At 44.3% G+C, this 12113-nt stretch overlaps 1 protein-coding gene across 2 annotated transcripts; it reads right to left on the bottom strand.

Annotated features, from left to right (window-relative positions):
* Nucleotides 1–114: 114 nt before the first annotated feature.
* Nucleotides 115–9919, bottom strand: LOC120755020 (shugoshin 2-like). 2 transcript variants are annotated; one of them, XM_040069509.2, is made up of 8 exons: nt 9531–9919; nt 8535–8710; nt 8209–8271; nt 7507–7601; nt 6671–6966; nt 4157–6067; nt 2790–2916; nt 115–2048 (listed from the first exon to the last, which is right to left on the bottom strand). In XM_040069509.2, the coding sequence occupies exons 1-8, from the start codon at nt 9667–9669 to the stop codon at nt 1862–1864; spliced, it is 2994 nt and encodes a 997-aa protein (XP_039925443.1). In that variant the 5' UTR covers nt 9670–9919; the 3' UTR covers nt 115–1861. The 2 variants fall into 2 exon arrangements, with proteins under 2 accessions (XP_039925443.1, XP_039925444.1); XM_040069510.2 differs by having other exon boundaries at nt 8589–8710; nt 9531–9902.
* Nucleotides 9920–12113: the final 2194 nt, after the last annotated feature.

The following is a 12113-nucleotide window of genomic DNA, read 5'->3' on the forward strand; positions in this document are numbered from 1 at the left end:
TAAACACAAAGTATCTCCCTTCTTAGAACAGTTTTAATTTCTGGCCTAGGCAGAGCTGTCGTGTGTAGTGTCATGGTAAGCATCAGGTAGTGTACAAGAATTCAAAGATACCACTTGCATTGAAATTTTATTTGGGGAGTAATACAAACTGACACATCACTCAGCAAAACAGAAACTGGTTACACATGAACAAACTCTCACCCTCCAGCTGTCTGCTACAGGTGGTGATTAGGATAGAGATACCACTGTTAGATTAAAGGAGCTAGTATTACCATGTGTTTGAAGCACAGCTCTGTAACTGCTAGCAGCTGTCTCTGTACCTTCAATGTGAATGAATACAGTCTACTATTCTGGTATTTGCACCAGCACATCAGTGCAGCTGGAAAAAGTCCCATTTCTGACCCATAGGGGCAATGGAAACAATTACTGGGAACAGTTGGAGATGGGTGTTCCTGCCGGTTTCTGACAGCAGTGGGTCAACACAGGCAGGTGCTAATACAACAGCACCTATAACAAATTCCCTGTTGTTTACTAGCTCCTACCTGTCTCCCAGAGTTACAGAGTACCAGAGAAAGCTTGGTAACTTCCAGAAAACGGAACAAATAAATAAGAGAGCATTTTTGAATCTTAGGCTTTTTGTTTCCTAGTTTTAATAACTTAACAGTACAGCTTTAAATGTAATCTATATAGTAGCATTTACCTGACTACAGGTGACCCTCTTTTCCCTCTACTAATGAAGCTTCCATCTTGTAGAATCCTCTGAGTACAGAGTACAGTAAGACCCAGCCTATCCTCACGAACTGATGGATGTTGCTGAGGTGCTAAGGAGAAGCAGTAAGTATGGTCGGAAGAAAAGAGCTGCCCTCCCCCTGCTCTGTCACAAAGAGGAAACACTTTCCCTGCTTCCAAACAGGCACATTTCCTTCCCTTTCACTACCAGTCTGATCCCTTCTTTTCCCCACCATTCTCTCAAACACTGAGAATCAATAACCTTCAAAGTCACACCAGTAGACCCTCAGAGAAACAAGTGCTTGAAGCCAGTGGGTGCTCAATCAGCAGTGGAAGAGTACAGGATTTCCTGAAACACAACTGACACCACCTGGAGTACTGGTGTCCAGCTCTGTGTTTTCCAGCTCAGAAGGATATGGACCTACTCAAGCAAAGCCAGAGGGGGGACACAAAGATGATCAGAGGGCTGAAATACCTCTCCCATGAAGACAGGCTGAGAGAGTGAGGTTGTTCAGCCTAGAAAACAGAAGGTGCTAGGGAGACCTTATTGCACTTTGCAGTACCTCAAGGGGTTACAAGAAGGGGTACTTTTTAACAAGGGCCAGGAGTGAGGAAAAAGGAAGATGCTTTTAAACAGCTCTGTCCCGCAGGACCCTCTCCTCTGATCACCTTTCCTGTAGCAAAACTCAGGCTGTTTGAGACAAGACATGCTTAGGTCTGGTCCTGAGCACCCTATGTTTCAAATATTCCTTAATGTTGGTTGGTATGGGGCTCATCTTCTGCTGCAGGGAGATTTACATGGCAGATAGGGGGAGAGAACAGCAAGGAAGCAGAAGATAGCTAAGGGCTAATCATACAGCACATAAGGGCCATGCCCATCATTAAAACAGACATCCATCAATTTGTGTCAACCATTTTCCCACCTCATGAGTCCCAAAGATCTGAAAACAGAAGAAATCCATGGTACAAGGCTCAATTTGTCAAACTGGTCCTTGGGTTTCCTTAGTTGGAATAGTTCAGCTGCCTGGTCAGCCACCTCCATCTTTACTCAGGCCTCTGTATTCAAAGTTGTAGCCTTGCTGCTAAACACACGAGCTTCTAGGAGCTTGGGGGCTGCCTTTCAACCACTCTGCTAGTCCTGAATCCTTTCTGTTGTGATGAATTTGCCTGCCTCAGCACTGAGACATCCTTCAGGAAGCCATTCTTTGTTCTCTTTCATCTTGGTCATTCCCTCGATTTTGACAAGCTTCTTTTTTCTTTTGTAGAGAGGAGAGTGGAGGAACTCAGTGTCTGTAAATGGGTCACCCTGCCTCAGTTTCCTGCAGAACCAAAATAGTTACATTGAAACATCAAGTATTCCCTGAATTACATGTATGATTTTAGTCTCTAAATTTCTGATTTTAGTGCAGTTCTTCCCCATAAGATGATTAAGTGGTACAGTTTGTTTCTTGTCTGGTACAGAGTACTTTCTGGTGCACTATAACCAGCTATTCACAGAAAGTTCAAACTGGGACACTTTGCAGGGAAAAACATACCCAGTAGCATTATATAACAACAAAGTCATCATTTTAGGAGTACATGAATCTACATGTACTTTCTAGGGAAAAGATGCAGCTATTTGTTTAGGTGCCATATCTGCTAGTGAATATAGATACAGGTTGCTCTCAGAAGGAAAGTATTACTCAGTAATTTGTAAAATTTTAGTCATCACAGAATGTAAATGAAATCAGGGCTTTTTTGTCTTTAGCCTGTATTTTATCCTCATGCTACTGCCTCTTAGCACTGGAGTACTACAGACAAAGTCTGCCAAGAGATGTGCTCATTTTAACAAGTAAAATAACATCTTTGGTAGCTTGTTACCAAAAGCCTAAACATCTGTGTGTGCTGATGCAGAACTCTGGCATAACCACACAGTGGTAAAAGAGGAGGGTCACAGAACACAAAGGGTAAGAAGAACTTTAAACAAGGCAACAGAGGATCCCTGGAGAGGGAGTATATGAGAGCAGAGCAGAGGTTGCAGCATGGGAAAAGCCTTTGGGAGGAATAGTTTAAAGCCCAACCTCTTGACTGATGGCTCTTTGTAGCAGGTTGGTTTCCGTTTCCGCCTGGATGAGCGCCCTGATGCTTCCTCCGAGCCAGAGTGAGACAGACCCCTGGCATTGTTCAAGTCCCGTAGTGGCCTGATATCTGCCAAGGGAGACATTCACATGGTTTGATCCAAGTGATTCCCAATCATTTCCAGATACCCTCAGAAATAACAGCTCTCAAATAGAAAGAGCTGCATTACCAGGTTTCTCTGAACATGCACAATCCAGAATCCAATTGTATTCCCTCTACAATCAGGAGACCATTTTAATCCAAAAATACCAGATCTGCTCCTCAAAAGTTAGCTCATAAATCAAATTAGGTTCCTCAGTGAAAAAATACAGATCACTAATATTGATAGTATCACGGGTCCTGATGTAGTAGAGAAATGATATAAAAACTCTGTTTGACAGCTGTAATGCCCAGGAGCCTGGAGCAGACAGCAAAGTTTATGGCACACAACCAACCTACCAGCAACTACCGACTTCAGCAAGACACAGGACCAGTGGTCACTGCACCTTTCCAAGTGGAGTCAGCCTTAAGGAGGAGGGCAGGAGAACAAACTTCCTCCCTCTCTACAAAGTACAGCCCCCTCCAGTTGTAACGGGCCTGTTTGTCAACAGCTACAGAAAGGAAAACCCCACAAAACTACTGTCTTTACAGAGCATCCATTAACAGCAAACTCCCCAAAAGGATCAGCTTAACTACCGTAGTACCAGCCCAGGGATACACCCTCAAATTCTTTAGGGAAAAAAAACAAACAAACAAACAAACAAAAAAACCCACACACACAACCAAAAAAATTGAGGTTGGCTTCTCATTAATTTCCAGTGAAGATATCTTGAGGCAGATATCTAGATATCTAGGTAGATATCTAGATACCTAGAGGTATGAAGTCTGACACCTTGCAGCACCAACCATTCTGGACCAAAAATTTGCCATCTTCTTGATATTTTGTGCCCCAATAATACTAACTGACCCTAGCAGGCAGGATCAGTGTCAAATAAGACTTCTGAACTTGCGTACTTCATTTTCTAAATTAATAGGCATGCCCTGTAGACAACAAGAGTGGTAAAGCAAGACTCAGGACATGCTGCTAGTCTTGTCCCAATATCTACACATGGACAAGTGGACAGAAATTCTTATAGAAATGCTGATAAACTAGAAGTAAATGCAGCCACAGAAATGACTGGCCAGCCCAAGTGGAAACATAAATGGCGTACTGGAGACTGATCATTAACTCTGAAAAAAGAGAGGAAAGGAAGGAAAATATGGCCACTTGCTGCATGGATTTTTTGCCCTCATCTCCCAACACAGGTACCTTCCCCAGTTTACCACCTACCAGGTTCCTGTGAAGGTGAGCTCCAAGAACTTGACTGCACTTTGTTCCTTTCCCCAGGTATTTCTTCTGCAGTCTTTTCCTTAAATATCAGGGAGTTTTTCAACCAAACAGGGGATTTTGCTGGCATTCTGTTGCCCTGAGTACTTAATCTCTTGGAAACTGGTACTTCTGTAAGTCTGGAGCTGACAGGCAAAACTGCAGAACTGCTCACATGGGAAGATTCAAGACTGTGTGAAAGGTCTGTAAGACTATCTGCAAGTGATATCTCAGGTAGCTGCTCCTCCAGGAAAGCATCTGGCTCAGACAGCAGATGTGTAATGCAGGAAAACTTCCCCATCAGGACAGTTTGCTTGGATGCAAGTTCTGTGGAACTTCCAATGAGAACCTTGGCACCATCACTTTTTCTAGCCAGGGAATCAGCCTCTGGAGGTCGAGAGTTGTTCCTATTCCTCTGAGGCTTGGGTTTGCAAGAGGCTTCTTTTTTCAAAGCATTCACGTTGCTGTCAACTTTACCTTGCCCTTTTTCTTGAAGGCCCCCGGTCTGGTTTTTATTGCTCTTTTGATTGCTCTTAGCAGCTCTAGGGATTTTGCTTGCAGGAACAGACTTGGGAGGTACATTTTCACCCCCTTTAAATTCTGTCTGGAAACAACCCAATTTTCCTGCAACATTCAGAGGATGGACAATATAAGTTTCCCTGCGCTGTTTAAGGTTACCTGGCAAATCCTTTGTGTTCTCATTAGCTACTCCTTGAGCATCTATCCAGGGCCTAAAAGCATTAACTTCATTTCTCTTATCACAATTGCTTCTCCTAACAGTAGTCTTCCTGCTTGTTTGGCTTCTTTTAGGCTGCTCTTCAGCTTTGGTCTCTGGTATTATCACACAGTTTGGCAGATATTCCTCATCAGAATCATCTCTTTGCCCAATCACTCTAGTTTTTCTATTGGCTTTCTGTCTGATGCTCTTTCTGCTCACACTTGAGAATTTTGTAGAATTTTGTAGACTGGAATCACCGGAGGGAACTTCATGACATGAGAAGGTATCAACTGGGACTTTTGGCAAACTCTCCATACTTCCTGTCTCAGAGACAGGTCCCTTCTTAACCTGTTGCATTAAGTCAACACTTTCAAGACTCTGCAGCTGTGCTGGATTCACCTCATCTGTACTTCCAAAGTCTTGCACTTCAGCAGGAGAGTGGGAATGGTGCTCCACACCACAGTCTCTATCCTTCCTGTCAAAAGCCCTCTCACACACCTTCTGCCCCATCTCACAGACTTCAGTCTCACTGGAACATGTTGCAGCTTTTGGCTGAAGAAGCTTCTCTGCGTCTTGAGCACACTCTTCACCTTGAGATCTATCAGGACTACTTTCTGCATTGTCTTTAATTGCAGTTGTTTTCTTTTTTCCTGTTCTTGTTTTTTTAACAGTCTTTTTCTCTCCAGTTTTAGAGTTATCTTTGATTTTAACCTTTACAGGAACAAACTCAGGGACTTGGCTATAGCTAGGGCCCATTTCAACACCATGCCCCATTTCTTTTGTCTGTGGCTGCTCACAAAAGGTCTCTTTACCCACAGAGTTTCTATGAGAAATAACAGCAGCTGGAGCAGGTGAAGCCAGGGGGCTGGAGGATCTCAGCTGTTGCTGTGTGTTGCTCTTGCTGGAGCTGCTGTTGTCCTGTGCAGTACTGCCCCAAGCTGCCTGAGTGGAACTGACACGTGGGAGGATATCCAGAGCAGAAGATGGAGTGCTTGTAGCAAACAGGGTTGAACGCTTTCTCCTCTGAGTAATGTGCCCTTGTGAGAGACGATCAAGGAAATGTTTTGCCATCTCATCAGCCTCATATGAAAGAGTGTGACTTTCCCAGGCAAGTGCTGGCAAATTGTTGGGATTTTGCTCAGTGGTGCACAAGACTCCTGTTGGAAAGAAAAAAATAATTTCTAAGGCTGAGGAATGCAGCAGGCAAATGCTATCTTTCCCCATACCATTAAAAACCTTGCTCCATACACTGTCACAAATCCAGAGCATAGAAAAATCATGATTTTGTCTCTACAGGGACTCCACAAACTTACCGTGTACCAGGTTTGCTTAGCTGGCTTCCCTCTGAACAAAAGGGCAGCCCAAAGCAAAATCTCCTAACCAGCAGTAATATTAGGAACATTTATGATCTTTATAAGTTATTATTTATATGGCAAATCCAAAAGAAACAGTGGTGCACCTAGTCAGATTCTGCACTTTCAGACATCTCCAAAAATCTTGTGTAAGCTCAGTGTCTGTAACTCAAAAAGCTTGATCTTTGATCTTGATCTACTGCAAACGTGCCACATATCCCTCTGAAGACTCTGATTCTGGGATATACATTAACTCCAGCAACAACAGCCCCAGTGGAGCATGTAGTTCCTACCAATGATCAGAAGCTACTGGAGTTGTGGTTGAGAACTAACTGGAGCTATGGCACTCCTGCATTTCTGAGCACAGACACAAAGGCATACCAGAAGAACACTGAGATGCAAATTTACCTCCAGAGATGCAAGAGTTGTGAAAAGCCTCCTCTGCTGCCATTGCTTCAGTCACCTTCTTGCCATTCTCTTCCTGGTGGAACTGAGGCTCCTCATCATGCTGTGGTGGCAAAGTATCTTTGGAGGAAACAGGCACATTTTTCAGGGGCTCATTAGAAGCAGGTCTCTGAAGTTCTCCTGCATTAGAAGTAGGTCTCTGAAGTTCTGAGGATGTTTGTACTGTTGTGGAGCTGTCAGCTTGCTGCTCTGCATCATGCAGCTTGGAAATGGGCACTCTCATTGGTATCTGTGTAACCCTGGTGTGAAGGAAGAGCAACAATGGATCATGTTTCACATATACAACAGGCCCCAGAATCCAGCAGACCAACTACAGGCCATGTGTGGGCAGCTCCAAGGACTGCCCTGTCCCTGAAGGGACAGAGGAGAACCAGGACTTCAAATATATTTCAAGAGATCCTGCTCTGACCATCTTTCTAGAATGCAAGCTTACATCATACCAGCAGGTGACTATTAAGCATTTATGTAACAAACATCAAAGTAGCCAGCTATAGCACTCACTCACTAAGCAAATCTTGCACTGCTCACCAACTACAAAGAGAAAACTGCCTAAAAGTAACACGGTCTCAAAGAAAGGAGGTAAAAATACCAGGTTTTGCACAGACTCAGCATTAGGGCAAACAAGACAGGGAGTGGAGACAGAATAAAGAAAAGCATCCAGCCGTGGCAGTTCAGAGAAGACGTCTCATGTAAAGCTGGCAACTGGGCACACACATAAAACACAAGAGGTTTAGCACATAGAAATTCAGGACAAGATTGACGGTATCTTTAAAGCCCACCTCAGAAGCTGACCATCTGCAACATCATCAGCCCAGCTATCTTCAGTCATGCTGCTCTTCTGGTCACTGGACAAGGATGCAGAATTTGTATAGAACTGGAAAGAAGAGAAATAGAAGAGTGATTTAAAGTTCTTGAAATCCCTCATAGAGCCTCCTGCACAGAAACAGTGGAAGCTCAGATTCTCTGGAAAAGTTTGTAAAGTACCGCCAGCAACTCTCTCACGTTACGGAATAAATTATGGAATAAATTGCAGCAGAATCAGATTGTGTCTCCATGGCCTAAGGATGAAGTTAAACTAGTTCAGATAATCAGAGACTAGGAAGCAGAAATATTTTCCCATCCACCCAGGAGATAAGACACAGAAAAAGCGTCCTATTCCCTGTCCCAAGTTGTCATGGTAATACTTTAGAAAAGAAATCGAAAATAAGTCCCAGCCTGTCAGAACAGAAAAGCCTACTGGCCAGTATAGGAAATAATCCAGAGGGAAACAATTTAAGACTGTAGCTCTTCCTACAGATAGAGTTACCCTGGAAATCCTTAACACCAAGCTAAAAACAAGGATGTAGCCGGCACAAGTCAAGCGAGCAAAGAAAAACAGGTGAAGCATCCAACTCTGAAGTGAGCAGGCAACACAAAGCAAAAGACAGAGCAAAAGACAGTCCCCTTCCCAGAGCAGTGTGTTTGCATTTCCCATGGTTTACCTCAGACAGCTCAGCCATCTTAACTGCAGCCATAAGATTGTCCATTTTTTTCAACATATTATTCTGTGTTGAGGTAATAAAGAGAGAGAGGCCATAAAGATATTAAATCAAAACATCTCTTCCAACAAGAATGCTAGTAGCCAGAGGCATATTCTGGGGAGAACACAGCTTGGAAACAAAAATAAGCAAATGAATGGTGACCTTTTCCATATGTCAAGAATCCAGACATTCAACAACAACAACAACTCAATCCTCCCATGGCTGAGATGCTAGTGCAGCACACCTTGCCTACCAGCCCTCCCCACGACAGCCACACCGCGCCATACCAGGAAGGAGAGCTTGTGCCGCAGCACAGCATTCTGGAAGTGGCACTGCTTCACCTCCTTCTGTAAGATGGTCTTCTCCTGGGTGAGCCGCTGTGCATTGGCTTTCTCTGCATTGAGGGCCAGAGCCAGTGCTTTATTGTTCTGCTTTAGGGAGACTTTCATCGTGGAGGAGTTGTCTGTGAGAGATAGAGCAGTGTCACACACCATCAGTATCCAAGGTCTCATCCATACCTCTCTCCTCATCATAATTCTTTCTCTTCCTAGACCAGCCTTCCTCAGATCAGATCTCTATAACTCAATAGCCCCCTCAAAAAATCAGCACGTTCCTTCCTTCCTTCCAGCAACAGAATTCTCCAGAGAAAAGAGCAGGAAAAAAATTTCCATAACATGCAACACTTCAGATACCCTCTCCACTCTCAGTGAGTCACATTCAGGCAGCAAGCTACTGCTTCAGTTCTTAATGAATGACAGCATGGTTCAAGTGCTGAGTTTAAAGATATATGCTCCTTGCTTTGAACAAGTCATCTACAGGTAAGTCCTCACCACCATCCAAAAAATGGGAGAAAAACCTATTTTCCTCTATGGTTGCCCTTGAGTAGATTTGGAGCTCTGTTTCCCAATTTCAAAACAATTAAATAAAAATAATGGAAATATCTGAGTTTTTCAAGGTAATCCATATTATTTCCTGTTCCATCTTTGCATTACTTCCCCCATAAAAACATGTCAGTTGGCCTAGCTTCTGCAGAGGGTTGCATATGCACTAAAATACTGCACATACGTATTTATATGTGTGTACACTAAAATACTTCAGACACCTTTGGGCACCCTGGCGCTCATCTGTAGGGCACTGAATTCACAGAAACCCCCGGGCAGAGAAGCAGCACATGAGCTCTCCTAAGGGATGGCTGCCCACTCCCGATGTCACGGCCAAAGGCTCAGTTATAAGCTCATACGGCAGCCAGCATATGTACATAGCGCAACGCAAAATGCACTCACTGATGATCTTCGTTTTGATTTTTGATGCAAGCGAGGCATTCAACTTCGCAGTCCTCAAGGCACCCTTTTTCTTCTCCCGCATCCGCTCTCTCACGCCGCTCAGACTGAAGGACATTTCGGCGGCCTCCCACGCTGCCATCGCTGAGGCGAGCGGCACCGAGCAGGGTCAGCACCCGTATTTCCCTTCCGCAAGCCCGTACCGGCCAAGGCGCGCACTTGCCCCGAGAAGCTGAGGCGCGGCCCGGCACAGCCCCGCGCGGACCCCCGGCGGAGGAAGAGGACGAAGAGGAGGAGGAGGAGGACGACGAGGAAGAGGCGAGGAGGAAGCCCTGCCCGCCAAGCGACTTTCGAATGCCGCGGCCGGCGGGCGGCCCCGCCCCCGCCCCTCCTGCGGCCTCCGCCGCTGCCGGAGCAGCTCCCCGCCCTCAGGGCGGCACCGCCGGCCCCGGCCCCACGGGGCTCAACCGCTCCTGCACCGCCTCGAGAAGGGCCCAGGGTTCTTCTGCAGGACGTGTGTCACCCAAAAACTCGGGTTTGTAGTTTTCAGCTCTGAGAAAGACAGTTAAATGTGACCATCAAAAGGAATTACTTTTCTTGCTACGTATTTCACGCTACAGTCCAAGTTAATGCATTGTTTTCCCGACAGCCTTGAATTTGCCCTCGAGATACTGACATTACGTGTGCTGGTGTGGTGATGTTAAATATTTTAAGGTAATGACATATACAAGAAAAGCAGACAAATATTCTGAAAATCAATTTGCAAGGGAATAAAGCTGCTGAAAACATGACTGTTTTCCCAAAATGGATTCTTTTACCTGGCATGCAGGAGGGCAATCCGCCTCACAGAGTGGTGAAGTATTTGATTTTTGTACAGTTCTGCACAGAAAGGGGTGCTGGGTGTCAAATTAACTAAGCCAGCACAATGACCATCAAGAACTATAGCTATTCATACATTTTAGTAAACAAGGGCATTAATATTCATTGGCTGCAAGTTACATAGGTCTCTGAATAATTAGTATTCTATCTACTATTATGGTCTACATTCTCAGTCTCTCTTGAGTTGGTGAATTTGAGTTGGTGGTTGCAATCTCCCATTGCCAGAATTACCTTCTACCTACTTGGGGCTGACTTCAGAAGTTACTGAAGTTGGTTTTGTTAGTTTCTTCCTTATCTTGGGAGTTCTGCCAAATGTCCTTGTGGCTTGTAAATTCCGCATTCTTTGTTTCCACTAACACTAGTACATATTTCTCCCAAACTTTGTTAATGTCCCTCTGGAGCTGAGATTATTGAAACATTTCAAGCTCTAAACCTCAGCAAGGCAATTCTACTGACAAGTAATTTATCTTTCTAACACCTGAACATCATACCTTCTACCACAGACAAAGGTAGCACTTTGCAAGAGTCCTAAACCCTACTCCTATTTTATGAGGTATTTGTTAATACATTAGCAGATAAGCATTAGATAATTATTAAATTATTAGGCAATTATTAAATATATTTATTCATTCCAACCTAACTAAGTAGCAGATTGACAAAACACCCTCCATACTGAAAATCAGATGTGCAGGGGTTGACAACTCTGCAGGCACACAGACCTACCTGTAGCTTTATTTCTCTAGGGACACAGTCTGCCATTCAATGCTAGTCCTATGGGTGTGGGAAAAAAGATATAAATATCCTCTAAGACATATTCTGTGTTCCATGTGTGACAAATTCCACAGTTTGGCGTCCTAAATTTTCTCTCCTAAGTTTATTAAGCATACTAGTCAGTAAATTCAATTAAGAGTGGGCTTCTTAAAACCAGAGACCCCTTTCCCACAGAGCCCTGTTGAAACTGTGGAAATCTTTGTCAGGAGATATTGCAGATGTCATTACTCAAAATTTCAATTTCACTCATTCTGAAAGTGATTGGACAAATCTGTAGACATTGAAAACAAGCAAGAGCTATTAAATGCCAAGACAACACTTTTTGCTCAAGAAGGTCCTGAATTGGAGAACAGAGAAATACACTGACAAAGTTCAATGCCTGCTGGCACAGTTCTCCCATCTCTTCCCCAGGCATCCACTAGTGAATGCTATTTCTTTTTACCAGGGAAGAGCACAAACACAGCGGCCTCCCCTGCCTTGCAATGATACAGAGGCATTTCTTCCTTTGGGGGAAATGGCAAGGGTCAGCTCACCTGAGGATTAGGGACCAGACTTGTTTCAGGAAAGTCCCTTTCTTCATCAAGATATCACATTTTCCACATAACAGGAGAGGGGTTGGCTTAGCAGGACTTTAGGTCAGTCCTGGCATGGCTGTGTTCACTTTGTGAAGGTCACTTTTCCCTCTCGCCTGGCCATAGCAGCAGATAAGCCCTGGGTGGGTGTAACTGGTGCAGTTGTACCTGGCAGGCAGTAGATCTGTGTTTCAAAGAACAAACAAGCAGCAGCTCTATTTTTGACACATTTGCCATGATGCACACATGGAGGATGCTCTCAGAAATCAAATCCAACTTAATTACAAGCTCCTCAGCTAGAATGAAAGGTGGGGAGTGCTAAGCTTGGTGCTCCTTTTGCCATAGAATAAATGAGGAAGGCAAA

This window comes from Hirundo rustica, chromosome 7, assembly GCF_015227805.2.
Source record: "Hirundo rustica isolate bHirRus1 chromosome 7, bHirRus1.pri.v3, whole genome shotgun sequence".
In the NCBI taxonomy this organism is placed as follows: Eukaryota; Metazoa; Chordata; class Aves; order Passeriformes; family Hirundinidae; genus Hirundo; species Hirundo rustica.